The sequence below is a fragment of the Drosophila mauritiana genome, chromosome X, assembly GCF_004382145.1.
Source record: "Drosophila mauritiana strain mau12 chromosome X, ASM438214v1, whole genome shotgun sequence".
NCBI lineage: Eukaryota > Metazoa > Arthropoda > Insecta > Diptera > Drosophilidae > Drosophila > Drosophila mauritiana.
In genome coordinates, this window is record NC_046672.1 from 1,234,354 (window position 1) to 1,255,592 (window position 21,239).

Sequence of the window (21,239 nt, forward strand, 5' to 3'; positions counted from 1 at the left end):
TTTGCCTGCTGTTGGCCTGGGTGGCATAATTTTTGACTTAACGCACGTCTATAAATACGCGGTGCTGCAACACATGTAAGACTATCTGAGCTGGAATACAAATACACCTGCGTGTGCCACTGCGATTGCTAATAGAATGCCTGAATGATAGTGCGTTCTCTGGTTATTTACGGCCGATATTTCATGCGATTAGGTGCCATAATTTATCAGACTTCTGCAGCCGCCGTTGCTCGCATATATCATCGGTCGTGGGATCTGAACACCTAGATCTCTAATTCTAGCCGTGTGACATTTGCAACGATCACGGATTTCTCTAAGCCAAGCCAACAGCTTCTGGAAAGGATCGTGGAAAGATTAGGTTGCTTGTGTTATTAACTGCATGAAATTATTGACTAGAAGCTCTAGTCTATCTAAGTCATTGTTTGGAACAAAAAGAGGGCTTGTCTGGCTGGGAATCATCCGATATGTCATACATATGTGTCCGTCGCCTAAGACTCCCGTGGAGGCGGTGACCCAATCTATGACACACGCTGCAGCGAGAAGGATTTCGAACGCTGTTTTTTGATCTTTTATTACTGTTATGACATTCAATAAGCAATTAGGCATTAATCACTGCCGGGGGCAGCATTAATCACCCGAGCAGCGCCCCAACCCCATAACAATCGCAGCGGCTCGGAGCACCGAAAGCGAGCCTTCAACTTATGCATATTAGCAGAGCGACGGAGATCTGGGCAATCGGAGAACAGAGAACCGGGGACTGGGGACTGGGAGGGTTTTCTATCCACGAATAGTTGGCGACACAGCCAGTCGCACTCTCTGAGATATGCGTCCCGCCTGCAAGATATGATGTCACCGTCTGTTTATAAGTCGCCCGTCAGCGATGCAGATCGAATCTGAAATCGGTAGGGTTGTAGACAGATTGTCCCACGCCCACGCGGAGACACGCGCCAATAATAGTGAGCATAATCGAATAAGCAATTCTACTTGGTGACCACCACTAAAGTACCCTGGAATATGAACTCTCTCACGAAAGAATCCACCGTACATATCAACTATTTAACTATCAATTGTTGAAGTTCTTAATTTGGCTCTTATTCCCAGAGGAACATACTTATCATCCCAGATAGAGCAAATACAACAGAACCAGCCTGTCTGTAGAAAAAGGGTATATATCCACTTGCTCTAAAGGCAGGTTGGGTTGGCTCAGGTGTAGTGCCCCCCGGGCGGGATGACGTCGGGTGGCTTCTAGATCCATGAGTGATCTTTGGTGCTGGGGGCCAGCAGGTAGATCAAAAGCGAACTTCACATTGTTGAATATTAAACTTGAATTTATTGTTGTTCTTTTAGAGTGTGATCGGTTGTGGTCGGATCGGTGATGGTTTACAGATACAGTTAGAGATACAGATATATGTGGATACAGCGAGCGTTAGAGATACATACGTAGATAGGTAGGCTACGGAATAACATGAAACACACGGTGTATGGATTGATGGACTTGGGGGATGAGAGAGTTAACATTATCGACTATCAACTATTCTTCTGTTACACATAGAATTGATTGGGCTTCGTTGCGGTTTTGCTGTTTTGCAGTTTAGCTGTTTTGCTCTTGATCCTTTTGTTTGGCTTTCACATCGTTAGTCAGCTAGATCTATTTCTCGTATAGTTTTGCTCTGGTCAAAATTACACAAATATCAACTAGACTATCCCGACACTTTTTTTAGTATTATTATTTCTTACGTTTGTTTTAGCACAGTTTGTGGGAGGTTTCTTTGTTGTTTGCTCTTGCGGTTTGCGGGACATATACACATTTAAATTTCAATAATTATATCAATATCTTTAGCAATATACATGAATATATTATAGGCCTAGAGCTATACAATTAAACGGACCTTTTTGTCGGGGCTTTTTTGGGTTTTCATGGGGATTGGATTGTGTTTCCCGTTTCTGCCTGCAGCTGAGTTCGGGTATCGATTTCGTTTTTCAATGTAATAACAAAGATTGATCTATTGTTATTGTTTATCGTGTATCGTTACATTTGTCCAGGTACTTTTGTAGCGCATGTTGTGTTTAAGTTATTTAGTTTTCGTCGAAAAAAACATTGTGTAACCTAAAACTAAAAGCTAAGAATGAGGGTCCGGGCCCAGGTCAAGGTCAGAGTTCGAGGTCGAGGTCAAGGTCAAGGTGGGGAAAATGCAGATGCGCCACTAAAGAATCGATGAGTCCTGCGTGGGTGAGAGCGATGGATGGTGGTGTTCTGTTGTTCCGATGATGTTGATCTACTCCTACAATGCTCTATTAGTTAAAGGATATTTCCGCTATTATTTCAGCTGCTGGCAGAAGAGAGTCCCCAATCCCAAAACTCAAGAACTGAAACGCCACTCGTTATGGTCATATTTTAGATATATATATATTAGAGAACATTAATCGAAAACAAAGAACAACTTGGGAAATAATACAAAAATAAATAAAATAATCTTTACAAGCGGGGCTAACATCGTGGACTTGATTGCATTTTGCCATTACAGTTACAGTTAACATTTACAGTTACGAATTACATTTAACATCGAATGTGGTGGCAACCCTGGCAGCGCTCCGCTCGCCTGACCTGAGTTGTTAAAACTTTGTTAAAGTATTTTTTTTTTGTTTTTTTTTTGTTTTTGTATATTTTGGGTAATTTTGTTGGAAGCTGAACGTATTGTATGTAATATCAATTGTCGGCGAGCGAAGTCCCACCCTACAATTTTCTAGGGTTCCTTCTATGTGTGTGTGTGTTTGTTGTGTCGTGTTGTGTGCGAGTGTTTCTGTGTGTGTGAGGTAAACTTTTCTTAAGGTATGCTCAATACAATTTTTAATCTTAAAGTTTCATTTCCAATGGAAAGGCTTTTTGTCGGTTGTATGCGTGAATATCGTACAATTGGGACAATTAGGCACGCATTCTTGAGTGTTATTTGAGAAGTATCGTGGTGACATAACATTATGGTAGACTTGGTAGATCTAGAGAAAAAGGCGGTGCTCAAAAAGCTTGACAAGCTCATCGGGTTCGTTACATGTTATAAATAGTTTGCGTATTTAACATAGATATACTTATATCGCCTATCGTTTATCGGTATCGTTGGTTAACTCTTTTCAGCTCGAGGCAATTACAAATACGAAATAATTTCAAAGCACTTGTTGGGGGAATTAGTTTTGTTTGGGTTTTGTTTGGATTCTCCTTTAGGCCACTTTTTGGTGTTCACAGCTGTTTGTACACACACTTGTATATATAATTAACTGCTTTATCTGTGTATAATTATGTATATATCTCGTTAATCAAGCAATAAACACACAAATATAAGTTTAACCTCGATTTAGTACACGCTTGTATATATATATACATATATATATCCCTCGACATTTCCTACCATATGTATATAGTATAAATTACAAAATTTTAATAAGGCGCACGTTAGAAGGAGTTGCAAAGTTTCAAATTTAGCAGCACTTTAAGGTCTTCGATTCCACCAATTTATACATAATACATTTCTTCTTTCTCCATATATCTCTTGTATATATATTATATTTATATATTTTGTTGTTCTGGTATATATAGATTAGTTTTGCAAAAGATTTAACAAAGTGTAGATTAGTAATTTAGGTTTAGTGGTCAATTCAAAGATCTTTTTTTTTTGTCGATTTAATGTTTGAGTAAGGCAATTTTACTTAATTTTTTAAACATAGCTTACGATTTATGGACACAAAAAAAAAAAACAAAAATTCATAAATGTATATATAAGTCTGTATATATATGCGGTATATATACATATTGGGTTTATCACTGACTAAGCCTAGGTTTTAGAAAAAAATATCAAACGTCATATCGCATGGGCTTCCTCTTTCTGTTACTGCTTTTGCTTCGCATCTCAAATATTTCTCTCTAATCTCTCGATTGTTTATACATTTATAAGCATATTAATATATGTAATGGTTAAGGCTTTGATGGGAGCAAAGAGCAAACAAATCTATGTATGCTTGAAAAGAATCGAAAAATTAAAATTAATAATTACTGATGCGGATGTGACTGCTAGCAGTTGATTACTGCTCTTCTTCCCTCGACTTGCTTTTCTCGCAGGCTTGCAATGGAATGTTAATCGATATACCTAGTTAATGTATACAAATTTGGTTATGTACAGTTGTGCAAGTGTTTCTTTCACCGCTGCGCGTGTGTTTGTGTGCTCTCGTTTCTGCTTCTGCTTTTGTTTCTGCCTTTTGTCCATTGTTCTACGCTCTTTACACCTTACTCCTTACAGCTCTTTAATGATAGTTACTTGTTAATTGTTTCTGCTTCTTGCTTCATGAGGTAGTCAAGCCACAGGCTGGATGCCGGCTCCAGGCGGACTTGGGATCAAGGTATGGGGGTTTCTTGGGGGCGGGGATGTATCTCGGGTTGGGGATTTTATTCGAGTGGTCCTTGATTGAATCGCGGGATCCAGACCTTTGAAGGGAACTCTGCTATTGGAAGATCTTGGATTGCGTGTGTTAAATAGTAGCGATTTAAAGTTTGCTTAGGATAAAAGAATCCAAAAAGCAAGTGGCTCAAAAAATTATCTGTGGTCTGCTTTCAATTCTATGTAAGAAAGTTGTAGGCTAGGAAGAAATGTCTGGCTTTGATTTTGAAAGAAAGAAAGTTTTAGTTATATAACTGATAACAGGGATCGCATTGAATGAAATGGGATCTGCGCTACGGATTGGTTGTTGGGGTTTGAAGGGAACTGCGGCTTTTTTTTACTGTACTCCTGCTTAGTCGATGAGTGGCGTTTAAGATTAACATTAATGTGTGGATGATGATGCCCTAGCACCAGTAGTCTACATGAGTCCAAGCCGGATCCTGCTCCTCTCCGAGTTGCAGCTCCATTTCGAGTTCGAGTTGAACCTGCCCATCAAGCTGTGGACTGGCCGGTGGCTCTTCCTTCCCGGCCGGGTATTGGACTGCTTGCTGCTGTTGCTGAGTGTTTGGCTGTTCGAAGGCTGGAAGCAGCAGGTCGCGGTCTCGATCCCGCTCCCTGTCCGGCGCCCTTCCTCACGCCAGGCAACTGCCGTTGTTCATGAAGGCAGTGGCTGAGTCCAGGTCGACATACTCGCCGCCCTCCTCCACCAGTTGCGACAGCAGATCGGTGGCAAAGCATCCATTCTTCAGCAGCAGCAACTGCTCGTCATCGTAGGGCGTCATCACGCCCACTCCGACTCCCACTCCCACACCAACTCCGACGCCAACGCCCACTCCGGCCCCAATGTTGCCATGCTGCAGGCCCTGGTGGAAGTCCATCAGGTGATTGTTGTTGTTATTATTATTATGGTGGCTGTTATTATTGTTGCCGGTGCTCCCGTTCGTGTTCACCACACTGGCCATGTTGAGGCCATTGATGCCGCAGGGCGAGGGCAAAACACAGGCGTGCTTGATGTCCGGAAAGCCATCGCTGGGCTCGAACAAGAACCTCTCCGCACTGAGGGCGGTGGTGTAGGGACTCTGCGAGTCCACTAGCTCGTTCTTCACGAACTCAATGGCGCTGCTGGTGGCGGTGGGCGTTGTACTGGCGTTGCTGCTGTGGCTGCTGATGTTGCTGTTGTTATTGCTGGTGTTGGTGCTGGCGCCGCTGCTGCTGTTGTTGTTGTTGTTGTGATTGGGGTGGTTGCTGGCACTGCCAGTCAGGCCGTCGCAGTTGGGAACGTAGTCGGAAAGCAGGCTGGGACTGGGATTGGCCTGCTGCTGGTCAACCACGTTGTTGCCGGCGGGATTCAGGGACTGTGGCTGCTGTTGCTGCTGCTGCTGGTAGCCGGCGTGCTCGAATTCCTGGGCGCTGGGCGAAGGCTTGCAGTAGCCAGTGGGCAGTTGTTGGGCCATGGCCGCCGCCGTTTTTGAGCCATACTTGAAGGTGGCCATCGAGGGTATGCTCTGCAGCCGCTGGTTGTTGTTACCGGAGTTGGGACCGTCGATGCTCACCGTTTCCAGTTCCAGTTCGCTGAGATATTTCTGGGCCGGCGATTGGAGCAGTTGGCTGGGCAGTTGGCAGCCTCCGGCTCGCTGGCATCCGTGCGATTTCAGCATGTCCATCAACTTTTGCCGTTCGGTTTCCAGCTGACGCACTTGGTTCTTTAGCTCCACGTTTTGGGTGTCCAGGACCTCCGACTCCTTGATCAGGTTTTGTGTGCGTTCGCGCTTCTTCATTCGGCACTTGGTGGCCGCAATCTTATTCCGCTCGCGGCGCCTTCGCCGTCTGTCCTCGTCCTCCGGAGTGAGTCCCTTGGGCTGTGACTTGGTTTCGCTGTCGTCGTCGCTGGACTCCTCGCAGTCGTCGTCCAAATCGTTGGCGTTGCTCATGCTGCCGCTGTAGTTGTTGCTGCTGCCGCTGTGCCCGTTGTGGTTGCTACTGCGTCGCGAGTACTTGGAGTGCGGCTGCTCCGATCCGGAGCTTGAGTCGCAGGTGGACAGCTTGCGCTTGCTCTGGATGGACAGCTTCAGGCCCTCCTTGATCAGGCGCGAACAGGTCTGCAAAGAAAGTCAGGTAGTTCGAGAGTAAGTTGAAGTCAAATACGACCAAATATCCTTGCTACAGCGTATTTTATTCGCCCTAATTGTGGAATATATTTATGATAACTGGAACTTAGAAAAAGATATACGGCTTTTATTTAAATAAGTGTCTGGCTTGTGCGGTGATTTCTTGCCATCTGTGCGAGTTTCCCCGTGAACTGGCTGAGGTTTCCGAGTGAGAGCTCGACACAGTTTATCGGGAGTTGGACGCAGATATAAAGATATGACGAATCGCGGTCCGTTTTCTCGGGAGGAGATTATCTAAAGCGGCTTTTTCAGCATTGTTTGTTTGTTTATTTGCCCGGTGATTTACTCAAGCAACCTTTTTCGCGCTTTGGCTTAGGGCTTGGCACCTGGATTTTGGGTTCGGGGTTTGGGGACACTCGAGTTGTGCATGAATTATAAGTATTACAGCGAACAGATAGAAATCTGCGACAATCACCACGCCCAGAAACCAGAAAGTTTAGTGTTCAGCGCTCTCTGTACCGAGGCAAGTGCACGCGGCATACTCGATTGGGCTCACGAAAGCGGTGGTGGGTGGGCCTACGAAAACAGAAACTGAACACCGAATACCGCAAACCGAAGTAACCTCGATATATCCAGCCTGCACTGGGTCAGTTCCATTTATGGAGGAGCACCATAGCCCCTTAGCCACAGGGCCCCGGCCCCAGCCAGGAACAGATGGTCATCACTCTGCTCCGCGCACTGTGTCAACTTTCGTTGATTGACTGACTGCGTACTGCACTCAGCTATATCAGCTGCTGAAATACCCTTTATGCTCAGTGATTGCACAACTAGCTGAGCTACGTCGGTAGGTTTTTACACTACATACGAGTATGTTTGTATCAACTACTCAATCCTGCGTATTACTGAAAGGCATTTTTTGAAGCTAGCGAATTATGCAGCAGGTAATTGAGTTGTCGACCAGACCGAAGTGTAGTGTTTATTTCTTTCGTATTTTTTACTCGGGGTTTCCCTTTTTTTGCGCACTCTGTTTGTTGTCTGCTCGAGAAATTGTTCGGATGCCACTGATTGAACGCGCCCTTCTTTTCAATGTTGCCTTTGCGCTTTTGTTAATTTCTCGGCATTTCGGCATCGGGTTCCATTTGAATTTTAGGCACGCTGCGCTATATTTATTGACCCAGAAATCAGATAAATAAATTTTGTGTTTAAAAAGCGACAAGTAAGGAATGCCGAAACCGAAATCCAAAACAAAATCATAATAATCGCATGCGCCGGGCCCCCTTCTCCGCCCAAAAAATCCAAGACGCTGGCAACTTGGAGCCAGTACATGACCATATGGTCATATGGTCATATGGTCAGCGTCGACTCAATAAGTCGGACGAAGTCTGCTGGAAAATTGTGCAATTGCGCCGGGGGAAATCTGGATGGAGGTGTATGTATATGGAAGTGGGATCGGGAGTGGACGGCACACAGGTCGTGGCTTCAGTCAAAGAGTCCGTGCAGATATATATAAATATATATATATACAATATTGTATCTACGCATCTGTACAGTGCTCAGGATTTTTCTTTCTGATTCTGAAAGACCCTACGGAACGACCGAGCCTTTCTTTGCACTTCGCATCGCTGCAACTTTAGTCGCAAAATTCACCCGAAAACGCATAAAAGAGACAATTTTTCGGGCTGGCAAATTTGCATTTTGTTTGGCTTGTTTGCACTTTTGCACATTTCTCGCTCGTTCTGTTTGCCGTTCTTATTATTTATCCCCATTTCACATTTGCCCCTCTTTTTCGGCAACATTTGTGCAAATATTTGGCGTGCGCAAAAAGAGAGAAAAACACACGGAGAGAGAGGACAGGAAACCTTTGAATGAGTCCGGGTCCGGTCCGATTCTTCGGGGTTCTACTAGGGGTCGAAAACCCCTGCTACATTTGAATTGCAATGAGGCAAAGTTCGCCAAGTTGGTCATCGAAAGGTTTGATGAAACGTTGAAGAAGCAGACAGAAATTAAATGCCTTGGAACACATTTTCTAGTACAATGGTGCACCACTACTATTCTAACTTTGAGTTGTGTTTTCCAACTCAGACTGACTTGCTTGCTTTTCACTAATTTGCCCCCAACGCAATTCACCGGAATCATGCACAAGCACTTGTGGCATCAATCTGGCTTTAATCTGGCCGCATCAATTTGGCCTGTTCCATTCATTCATTCATTCATTTATTCGATGACTGTTTTGCCCACGCAGCACACTGCCGTGCAAAATCGACCCACGCACTCTCCACTGGCCATTGGACTGTTGCTCTGTCCGTCCGTTTGTCCATTTGTCCGTATGCTTGTCCGTCCGTATGACACCGACGTGAGCTTCGGCGTTGAGTGGGCGTCAATTGCAAGACGCAGCGAGAATTGATTTCACTTTTGCGGCGCTGAGTTCGAGTATCTGCATCTGAATCTGCCTCTAAAGCTGAATCTGAGTCTCAGTGCGAGTGTGGCGAATTACTCTTGACTGGCTGACTGACTGGCTGGCTGGCTGGCTGGCTGCCTGACATTGGCCTTAATGAGGCACGTAGCTGCGGTGGTGTCAACTTCAGCGATTAATTCCACATACATACGAGCTAAAGGCCGCCGATTCGAACCGATCTCTGCGTTGTGCAACGAACGCATCCCTAGTCCGCTCCCCTTCCGCTACCCGCACCTAGCAATAATTGGCAGGTGTCTATAGACTATATAAGCCCCGGTTCCTCCCTCCTCCCTCCTCCCTCCACCCACCGCCGTTCGCTAACCATCATCCGTGTGTGCAAATGTGATTTATGATTATTACTTGAAACGAATTTATAGGCGTTGTGCCAGCGCGGGTTTTAATTGCTGCAACGGCCGGGTGAAAGAAAGAGGCATCGCAACGCCTTTTTAATTTTTTTTCAACTAATTTCTCGTAAATTAGAATCTCCTAACGTTTTGCATCGCATTTTGTTTATTATTTCGGTAGATGAGCGAGCGCTGTGTGTTTGAGAAATATATATGAGCTTCCAACTATGTTTGTATGTGTGTGAATGTTTCTGGCAAAAAGGACCCAACAATGCTTCACCAGCAATACAGGTGGTTGTACTAATTTTAATTTCACAAGACTGATTGATTTACCTGTTGCACGCTGGGTGTGGTGGCCGTGCCCGCTGGGGAGTCGAGCGGTGATCCGGAGCAACTGGAATGACTGCTGTCCTGCGAGTGCGACTGCAAGTACATATAAAGTATACGCACATTAAGTATACGCCATGTATCCACACGATGGATGTGGGGGAAATCGCTCACCTGACCATTGGGATGGCCGTTGAAGTGGCGCACGGTGACCACCGGCGTGGAGGCGGCACTGCAGGATGCAGATGAGGATGCGACGGAAACTGCCGCCGCGGCCGCCGCTGCCGAACTGTAGCTAAAGTTCTCCAGCGGATTGGTCATGGCAATTAGCGAGTTGAGGATCTCTGGCGTCTTGGGCGTATGGCCGCCCATCAGGAGGCCGCCGCTGTCTATGCTCAGCAGCGAGGAGGCCGGTATGTTGGAATTGAACATGGTCGACGTCGACGGTAGCACGCACGGTAAATAAAACGAAAACTAAACCGAACTAAAATTAATCGTAACAAACTGGTGTTTTTTTTTTTTTGTTTGTTTGCTATGTATGTATTGTTAAATCACAGTTAAAGGCCTACGCGTTGCATTTGTTTTGTTGGACTGTTCAAAAAGTTGTTTGTTCTATATATCTCTTGTGTATTTGTGTATTTGTATATATATTATATATTGGATTTTAGAGGCACACACTTTTCACTTTTTTGCTTATCACATGTCAAACTCGAAGAGTCTTTGCTGTCTAGAGTGTTGTTTCCTTCGGTTCGATTGGGATTGGGGTTCTTAGGGGGCCGGCGGCAGAGGAGTAAGGTCGATCCATCGGTTCCATCGGCTCAGATCCCCGACTTTTGTTGTTGCTCAGAGCGCTAAGGCCGAGCGAATGCAATGCGTTGAACGTCGGACAGCCGGCACCTCCCTTCACATCGGCATCGAATCTGCAAAATGCACAGAGACAAAACAGAAAGAGAGAGTGAGTGAGTGTGACTGAGAGATATGTATGATGTGGATGTACATATGTATCCACATATGTACATATGAGCACATGTGTGTGGATAGAGAGAGACCCGCGAACGTGAGTGCAACATGTCAACGTAAACAAAAGCAATTAAATTATAAAATAAACTCGGCTAAATTGATTTATGTAAGTCTCGGCGAACCGGGGAACCGGCGAAGCGCGTGACACGCGATCGAGCTTACAAATCACGATTGATCGTGATTGATCACGCACCCGAAAAGCCCCCCGCGCACATACTCGCACATACGCCTCAATTAAGCCATTAATCGGCTAATTGAGACCAGGTCCACTGGCCATATAGCCAATACAGATCGGGTGCCAGGGTGTCAATATGTCTACATCTGTATCTATATGTACATATGTATGTACGTACATATGTATGTGCATGCACAATTAGAATTTCCAGGGGGTAGGGTGAGGGGGTGGCGTTCGAGGGGCGACACACACATTCCGTTCGGGTTGTGCGAGGTGAAGGTGAGCAGAAGGAGAAATTGCAGCGAAATTCCTCGGCGGCAATTGAAACGGAATTGAAATGCAATTGAAGGCAATCATCCATGAATTCGCTTGACTCCCGATAACCCCTAAATAGGGGCGATAAAAGTGGATGTATTGTTATCTCAAAACTATACTCGTAGTTGAATCAAAATCAACTCATCACCGAACGAAGGTGGATTGAAGGGTTGAAGGATCATTAGCGTTATGGAGTTGCGCCAGCGTTTCAATGCGAATCCTTTCAACAATCCACTTGATTGATAGAATATCTACATATGTGGCAATTCATGGACTCTCCCCCACGTAATTCGAGAGGAATTTCTCCGAATTTATTTCATCCCCAATTACTTGTTGTGCCACTTCGAAGATGAACTATTTGACACGGGAGGGCCGGGGGCATTTCTGCGGCGATTGGGGTTGTTCAGAGGGGAGGGGGGAGAGAGGCGATTTCGCTCAAAAGTTTAGTTTATGAGCGATTTTGCCTTTTTGCTGCTGCTGCTGCTGCTGCTGCTGCTGCTGCTGCTGTCTCTCGGCCATTTATCATTTGGCCAGAAGTATGTGCACTTGTGGTAATGCCTTTGCTGATGTGTGTGTGACGTGCTATATACATTTTAGACCCCCTTTAGCCCCACCAACACACACACACACTCAAATTTTCCCCCTGTCCGTTTCGAGCCGAAGTTCAGTCAGCAGCGAACAACAAAACGTAGGCAGAATAAAGAATTATGATTTATGACTTTCGCATGTTTCTTTATTTTTGTTGGGGCTCGGGTTTTCGTTGTTTGTGAGAGCTTTTAATACCTTACTGCCTTTGATGTGGCTCTCTTCCCCGTATTCTACTGCAACGAAAATCACTTTTGACATTCGTGTCGAGCAAATTGCAAAAATCGCACAAAACACAAAACGCACATAAACTCGCCATTTGGCCCGACTCTTCCACTTCCACTTGGGGCCGGCTCTGTTGGCAATGCTGATTTTGACCAAATGTGGCGGACGTCAACTTCAAAATCAGCGGCAAACTGCGATAGCAAACTGCGCATGCGTGGCCTCCCCGAGAACATTTGGGGTCAGGGCAACTGAGAACTTCTATGCTTAAGAGCGTATGCGTTTTAATTTTCTACATAAGGATCACAAGTATATATAAGAATCTAGTTGGCTTCAGATTGCGCATACGTCGCGTGGCACCAGATCGTAGATTGTTCAAATTAGCAGGATTGCTCAGCCCGTCCTCTCCGGAAACCTTTTAACTGCACTTTCCACATTGACATTCCTCGGCTGATTCGCTGCCACTTGGAAATAAAGTGATTTGCGGCTGATTTGTGGCCGGCATGTTGGCAATTGGCCTCAAGTGTGCGAGTTTTTGCTGCCAGACGAGCCAAGGCGATCGATGGCTACCAGATTGGAGAGCACGGCAAATGGCCAGAAGCCCGGAGAGCAGACGAGTGGTGGAGATATCGTGTGGAGATCGAATCGAGCTGCTGCGGTGTCCATCTTTCGTCCAATCAGCAAGTGCCATGCCATTGAAGTTAACTGGCGACATATAAAACCAATTCTAACAATTCTAGCGAATAGCTGATTGTTTTTATGGCACTAAATCTCAACTATCATTTGCATCGACACAAGTCTCCTGAGGGCATTACTAATCAACTTATCTAACGATGCATTATTCCCTCTCATTTAAAAGCGTTCCATATTAATTGAGCTCAACTGCGGCAGTTCAGTAGTAGTGTTAGTTCGATGTATTTACTATTGTTGGGAAACTTCCAAATTTATCGGCGCATACACTTTGGTCACGTATATGTACATACTATAGGTATCCGAAATATCCCAAAACTGTGACTGATGATGGGTGACTCAGGCAGAGACTGAGTCGGATTCGTATTTGGATTTGAATTTGGATTGGGATTCCATTTGCATACGATTGGCAGCAGCGCGGTCGAATGCCAATGAATGAATTGTCAGCCGGCGGAGTTGCACAACAAGCGTTATAATTTAATAACACCTCATAATTGCGATACATAATGTAATGATCGAGGCGGAGGAGGTTGAGCACGGACCTGCATTTATCGCGGCATGGGGCGTGCGATGTGAAAACGCCGCATAAGTGCATTTAAGCATTTGAGTTATAATACATGAAAAGTATATACATTTGTCCGCACATCTGCCGCCACCGACAATTATCGGTTTGGGTTCGGTTCGTTTGGCTACGTGCCTGGGTCGCACTCAACATTTCACACGAGCCACTGAGTGGGGAAAGGAGGGAGGAGAAGGCCAAGAGGAGTGGACCTCATACATTTTCGAAAACATGCTCTGAAAGTGGGGAAGAGCAGTGAAACGAAGCGTGGTGTTCGAAAAAGTGCCCCAATACTCGTAGACTCGTATGTTGCCAATATACACAATTTTGACCTATCTGTTGGTTATAAAGTAATCAAACTGATTCGATTGCATTCATTCTGTCGTTAATCAGAATGTATCTTGATCTTGATTCCTGATTTTTCCCCTGCGTCATCGCTTTTCATTTGAATTCATTGCCTTTGATGCTGTGGGGGAGGCTTGGCCTCCACTTCATTGTAATAGAATGCTAACTTTGCCACCCTTCTTCTGTTGTTCCTCATCTATTCGCAGTTCTTGTTCATATTCCAAAATGGATTTGAGCTGGAAGTAGTTGGATATTGTGCCAGCCGAGAGGGTGTTTGTGCGCCATAAAAGCAAACTTTCATTGCTCCGTGCCTTGTTTTTTGTTTGCTTCCCTGCTGTCTTGGCCGGGCTTAATTAAAAGCGTTGCCAAAGCCAAACACAGAAAGACCACAGAAAGCCAGCACGCAGCGAGTGTGCTCGTATCTATCTATCTGATAGATACGAAAAGCGATTCGGCTCCGTGCGGTGCTCTTTTGTCAGCTGTTTTCTGTTTTCCAATTAAGTGTCACTGCAGCAAATCTCCGCAGAGGGGCCACAAATTTACACTGTAATTAGGCATTTAGATAGTGTATATATCTGCAATTTGATTAGTTTGCTAATTGCAGGTAGGGGAGGGGGGTGGGTGGTTGTGTGTGTGTGGATAAGCATAAACCCTTGCTTGGCCATTAACATAAAACTTTACGGATGGCCCATAGACCATAGACGAGCGTTCGAGATTGGGACTACTTTCCTCCTCCGACCAACCCTGCTGAAAATGGGCCGCGTGGCGATTCAATTAATTTATTATTCACTTAAGAGCGCAACGGGCTGGCAGGGTGTGGGGAAGGGGGGATCGGAGATGACATAGAGCTGTTATAAAAATTAAGCGCACACTGTGAGGAAAAGGAAAAGCCAACTGGCTGGGAAGTTTCGCACATTCCAAGTGCGTCCCGCTGTCGTGCCAAAAATGTCCTGACAGCGGGGGTTGCGTGGTGGCGGGGTGGTTGGTGGTTGGTGGCGATGGAGAACGCGTTGCGCAAGTATTTCAGCTATAAACATTTCCGCGCACGTTCCACGCGTTCATTTTGGGAGCCACAAAGCAAGACGGACCCACAGAATAACAAAAATACACAAATATTAAAACTGTTCTGCAGATACAAGGCAATGATGAGAGGAGCACCGAATTGGGAAGTACCCTTTAACAATGTCCCGCTTCGAAAGTTTCGTAGCAAACTTACACAGCTAGGCTGATATCTTTAAGATGTCTTGATATCTTTTAGAGGACTTTAGTCAGCTCAAGCAACTATTCCACGTATTGGAAATATAATAATGAATGGTTTATATTACCCCAAGTAACTTTCCCGCATAGCCATCAAGTGTATTGCTGGCCATAAAACTCAAACTATCAGCAGAGAAGTGAATAAAACGCTTCGAAAATGGAAAATTATGGAAATGAATTGGTACAGCAGGATTTCGGGGAGGATAGCGACTTGGCAAGTGAAAATATTTTGGTCTAACTCTTGGGGTTGAAAACTGCCGCACACACTTGTACACATATCAGTTTTATTGGGATATATGCTGTGGAGAGAAGACTATAGTTCAATCGAAATGTACATATATCTGTTACATTCACCTCGCAGATATCTACAGAGGTATCTGGGCATTTATCAGTCAGTATCTGAGGAGCGAGGCGTCATTAGTCACTGCCCTCCAGATAAGCGAAAACATTGGAGTGCAGCGGAGATACGCCAGTTGCGTGGTGTACCTGCAAGGACGTTCGCAATCTGAGCTTTCATTAAAGTTTGTGTTTTTATCAGGCTTATCAGAGGGCTGCGTGTCAGAAGATGTCTTATCGGTGGAAGGCACGGGCAAATCTTATCTGCCCAATGAGTTGCTGCTGGCTACCCTCTTAGTTCTCGACTCGCCTGCCTCCGGCTACCCTGTATTCTCCAGTATTCCAGTACTCCAGTACGCCAGTACTCCAGGTCTCCGGTTATTCGATGTTCGATTTGGCAGAATCTAATTAATTTCCAGAGCTAATTCACTTTGTGACAACGACGCGATTTATGTTGATTAAGGTGACATTATCGCTGCTGCTCGCCGTTTGCGTGTTCTTTTTATTTATTGTTATTTATGGCCACTCTTGGCCCCTCTTTGTGTGTGGAATTTTATCAAAGAGCGCGTTTACTTTGTTTGCCGTGTGGTTTGGTTTGTTTTTCGGCGGCTTTTCGCCTCTAAAGCGATTTAGAGCACTTTTCGCACCTTGTTCTGGGTCGGTCATCGAAAAATGGAAAATGAAAAAAAAAAGATAGATACATTTGTATCTACTAGATTCTCCCGGCCGTGCGACAGCTGTCTGAGCAAAAGCAAAAGCAATATATCTGTGAAATGAAGACGGAGGCCAACACTAATCATCATCATCATCATCGTCATCATCATGTTCATGTTCATCGTCATCTTAGTGGTTTTTATGAAAGAATTCGCATTAAAAGTCTTTATTGTGTTTATTTATTGCGAACGGCAATCGAGAACGGCCAAAATGGAGACTCAGATACACAGCTACGGAGTGAATCTAATGGAAATTTCCGACTGGCGACGCTGTAACTGAAAATGCAGAGGCGTCACTCGAGGGCAGTGTCCAGCGGCAAGGGGCAGGAGGCAGTTCGTGGTCAATTCCTGCACAGCTGGCAGCTGTTTAGAGTTCGAGGAAATTCCCGAATCGCGCATAAATACACAGAACTTTTTGTTAAGTTCTCTATTTGCGCGGAAAGAAAGAATGCCTGACCCGAAGGACATTTCTATGCAGAGTCTAATTCGATTAAATTTCGCGGGTGGTTTCCAAAATCCCCGAAAGAATTTACAAATGTGCGAGTTAGGGGAGTGCCAAGAAAGGAAGCGGCAGTAAAAAGAGAATCGGAATCGGGAAGACAGGTGATAAAGGCAGGGAAGAGCGACACCAATTAGCGGACCACAAATGTGTCCCAAATGTGTTTTTTAGCCCAGCCCCAGGGACCACGCCCATTGCACCCAGCTCAGGAGGAGCAGCTGGGGGTCATTCTTGGGGTACGAGTAAGGTCCCCCGCCCCCGTCCCAGGCACACACACTCTCAAATGTGGCATGTCCTTGACACATATCCTGCCACTTGCTCAGCACGCGTGTGAGTGGAGCAGGCAACGCCTTGTGGGGCTTCGCCAGCGCTTGGCCCTAATCCATTTGAACTTTCCCCCATCCCTGCGCCGTTGCCAACTCGCTCGCTCCAAGGATAATAAAGCGAATTCTCCTACTTTATGGGCCAGACGAAACTTTTGTGGCTTCGCCTTCCCTCCTCCCCGCCTTCCTGCCATCGGCGCATGTGTGTAGTCGGAGTGCTGTAATATAATCCTAATGGAATTTACACTCAAACTTTACAATGCCTGGCAACAATGGCGAGGACACTGCGTGTCCTTTGTCCTTCGAGGACGTTGCCGGGATCTCTCTTCTGGCGAAAGGAAGCAATAGCGCCCTGGATATTGATACTTCCGAGTTGAACTAAGAATAAGAAAACTTTGCGTATTATGGCAGGCAACTCGAAGACCCAAATGTGGTCGATTCAAAATAAGTACGAGTAGTAGCATTACAGCTAAATCAAACAAAAAATAAAAGTACAATAATATCCATATAAAATATTTAACATCATCAGTAGATGATAATAGATAGATAGAAAATAAAGGCTAGATAGAAAAAAAGAGAGAGACAGCCAAACGTCAGCGAATTGTTACCAAATGTTGTTTCGCTTGAGTTGCACGGGGGAATGGCTTTTTGGATTTCGATTCAAATTTCGAAGGTCAAGTGCATTAGGGCGCAACGCAAACAGTTCGGAACGCTAGGAAAATAGAATCTCACCGCTCATGGCATTTGTTGTTTTCCTGTCTTTTGGCTCCCCCGCAAAAAGCTTAGACAAAATTTGTGGGGCGGGATGCGTGCGCAAGCGTGGTAAATCGTGATTTTATTTGATTTGATTTTGAGTATCCTTGGACTAACACTGGCTTAATTGTGCGTGTCAGGCGGCCACAAAGCCGCAACATGGACACATGTCCGACTTTTCTGCTGGGTGTGTTAACAGGACCAAGCACAGAGGACTGAGGACCGAGGAACAAGGACCAAGACACAAGGGGTCGTTAAAAAAGGCGGAAATACTGGCGCCGACATAATCATTCCGGCCTCCGCCCGCTTTCGTGGCTATTATGATAATTGAGTGAGCAGAAATACGAAATAGAGACAGACAGGTTAAATTGCGCGTTACTGCCAGAAAATGTGGCAGATTCCTTTCCTCCGCATTTTCTCCTTCTTGATTGATTTGCACGGTGGAGAGGAGGTGGCGGAAAAGTGGGTCGCCCCCACAAAACTAGCAAGACAGCAAACGACTCGACTCAACTCGACTGGCGCCCAATTGTCTCGAGAGGACCCCGAACTGAACCCCCAAAGATGCACCCTACCTACACACTCGTAGCCATATTATTTGCCTTGGCTCCAAGATTTTCCCCTTTCTTTCGTCCGCACCTAGTGACGCACATAATTCAACCAGCCCCCGAACTTTGGATCCACCAATTGATTGCGTGCTGAAAATTTGTTGTCTTTGATTGATTTCGCTTGCCTTGTGCGTGACGCCTGTGCGTATGCGTAATATTTTCGGTTTGCTTGTCTGTTGTTCAACACCAACAGGAGGCTGTGTGTGCCCTTTGCCCACAAATACAAATCTATCTGGATGCATTTAGCCGCCTATGGCGACATACAAGCCATGCAAGCAGTCGCAAGGTCGGAGTAAGGCAATACATTTTTTAGAAAGCGAGAGATAACTGAATGCACCTATTGGCTTGATCATCTCCGTTTGCTGGACTCACTTACCAATAAATGCAAGAATCGCCGGTCTGCACCACACTGAGCTCTGAGCTGAGCTGCAACGAAACAGAGAGAGGAGCTATTAGCATTGATTAGCGTCTAATGTACACGATGGATTGTGCACGGGGCATGGATGGAAATCAAAACAGAGCCTGGGTTCAGAGTGGATCGCCGGGCTCATCAATAATTGCGGCTTACGGCCATCTATTATGTGTGTTTACTGTGTGTAAAGACGATTGACGGTTATTGATTAGGCAAACGACCCCCGCTCTTGTTGGATATGCGTACTGGTACTGGATGTGGATGTGGATGTGGATTTGCGGCTGGGGTGGCTACATCTATATGGCTGTGCCGTGAATCATCGCGAAAACAAAAGAAGAAACGATGCTAAAAACAAAACTCGCGTAGGTAGCGCCAATTTTTTAGGCAAACACAAATAAATAAGCCCCGCCAAATCAAACCAAGCCAAATCAACCCAAAAGCTAAGCAATCGAATGCAGCTCAGTTCCTCGACTGAGAAACACCCATTGCTGATTGTAGTTGGATCAACCTGATACCGAACCATTATGAAAAAAATCATTGGGGTGTTTTTTGGAGAAACCACCTGTTCAAGATGCGTCAAAAATCGCATATACCCTTTGCTACCGGCCACAAGTAATGGGTACTCAGCCCCAAACCAGAGGCATTCAAAAGCAACTGTCCATTAATTTGGCTTAAGTCGCGGCTCGGTGGGGATTTGTTTATTTGGCTTTCGTGGCCAGCAGAAATTCTCCCGGTGTGCTGGAACTTTGTATTTGGCTCGGTCTTCCAAAATCGCCTGCGGAACCGCTACTTCATTTGCATCGATTGTGTTATTTACACCGAAAATTGCATTTTCTGTTTGCACTCTTTAATGTCATTAATTTGTTTTCGAAACGAACAATGGGATGGGGATTGCGGATTGCGGATTGGGCTACCTGGCAACGGCAGCCGTTTCGGGTTTTTGGTTTTTGTTATTTTGTGCGAATTTTCGCGTCGAGCTCGCATTGAAATGTGCAAAAAAAAAAAACGCCAATTAGGCGTAATTAACAACAATTTTGTTGCTCTGCTGGCCGAAAAGGAGCGCTCCGCATCGAATTGAAATGCCGTTGAAAGTTTAATTGAACCCTTGGTGCCCGAAAAGGTAATGGCTGAATCGACTGGAGCGTAAAGGATCATTTACGAATGGGCTTATGGCCACTGATTGGCAATCATATGGGGCATTCATCGTAGCAGCTTTATTTGTGATAAAGAAAAGAAAGCTGATTTGAATCGGACAAATTTTGGGATCTAGCATCTAGTCGATCGAGATTTGAGCCAACTGAGCCAGCAGCAGTAATTGATGCGACTTATACCTCATTCTCGACCGGGTGCGATCCACCAGGTTGAGGAACATGGGGGGAAAAGGAAATGGAAATGCAAATGGGCATGTGGATGTGTTTTATGTGTTTTATGGCCGCCTCATCAGCGGTAATATTCAATTCAGACTCGTAATATCGAACATTGAGTGGGAACGGAATGGGGTGGAAGTGGAGATGCGATCCGATCCGATCCAATCCGATGCGATGCGCTGACCTTGACTGGATGTTGTCGATCGGGGTTCTCTTAATGAACGGGGGGAATCAAGCTGGAGATAGAGTCTCGAAATGGGGGGCAATTTGTGTGGCTCTAATGTCTATTCGGGGCAATTAACCAACAACGACAGCTGCTCCACAGCACACCGACTGCCGCAGTAAAATGTTAATTTTCGGCTGCGGCACACATTAAAAATTATTTAATTGAGTGATTTTAATTTAGTTTTTTCGCCGTTCGCCGTTTGCCGTGCGCTTCCTCGCCTTTAGCCACTTGAGACTGAGTAGCCAGCCGATGCTGATTGTCTAATTTCATTAATCTAGCGAAAAGGGGAGAGCGGAGCTGTAAGCTGCCAGCACTCAAAGTGAATGAATCGAGACGACTGGCAGAGTGCCAGTCGAAGCAAACGCTCGTTTTGACCCACTGTGCGCGCTCTTTGTCAATTAGAATTTAGAATTTGACCTCTGTGCACTAGGAAGGGAAAGTAAGAAGATCGAATCGGAATCGGTTCGTTGCGTGGGACCGAGCCGGACCCGATCGGACCGTCCGGCACAAATAAATCACACTCGAGTGCCGCGCCATCGGTCGAACCAGAGCAGAAGTAATCGCTTAATTAGCCTAGCCACCGGCCAAAGTGCACCTTGAGTCCTCTGGGGGTCCCACACTGGCGCCATGCGAAATCCGTTGGCAGTCGAAACGAGGAAAGTGCCAAAAAAAGAAGCTACTTAGTCGCAAGTAGGCGACTCAGTAAGATGTTTTCGATGACCATGTCGAAGTGTCATAGGAACTGATAGCTAGCTGATCTGCGATCTCAATCTGCAGTTCACATGCGTAGGCCTACGATGCCGACAGACGGGACTATAATCTTGAGGGGTTTTTGGCAGTCGGATATATATATGCTTTCAAGAGTATACCCCAACTGTAATTAACTATTTGAGGAACGATTTCCAGGTGTTCGGAACCCCTTTGCACAGTCCTTCCCAATACGTTGTTACCTTCGGCAGGGCTTTCAGTCTTTTTGGACCTAAACACAGTGCGCAGTGGGCGTCCGAGACTTGGTAAGTCATCTCGCCCGCTGAATTATGCTGCCCTGATTTATGGACCTGGCCAGTCGGCCCTCATAATAGCATATTGGGGCGTGGCCGGAGCTTAGAGGCCCTCGACTGGGCGACCTTCGGCGACTTCTAAGTCCGCTTTCCACGCTGGGCTTTTGGCTTTTTGTTT

At 45.6% G+C, this 21,239-nt stretch overlaps 1 protein-coding gene across 1 annotated transcript in view; it reads right to left on the bottom strand.

Moving 5' to 3' along the window:
• Positions 1-1,310: 1,310 nt before the first annotated feature.
• LOC117147256 (activating transcription factor 3) overlaps positions 1,311-21,239 on the bottom strand; it is a 32,529-nt gene continuing 12,600 nt past the window's right edge. Inside the window, exons 2-5 of the mRNA XM_033314076.1 lie at positions 18,432-18,481; positions 9,833-10,578; positions 9,665-9,754; positions 1,311-6,523 (exon numbers count right to left, since the gene is read on the bottom strand). Of these exons, the coding sequence (XP_033169967.1) occupies positions 5,057-6,523; positions 9,665-9,754; positions 9,833-10,090 (1,815 nt within the window). The 5' untranslated portion in view covers positions 10,091-10,578; positions 18,432-18,481 and the 3' untranslated portion in view covers positions 1,311-5,056. The remainder of the gene's footprint in view (positions 6,524-9,664; positions 9,755-9,832; positions 10,579-18,431; positions 18,482-21,239) is intronic.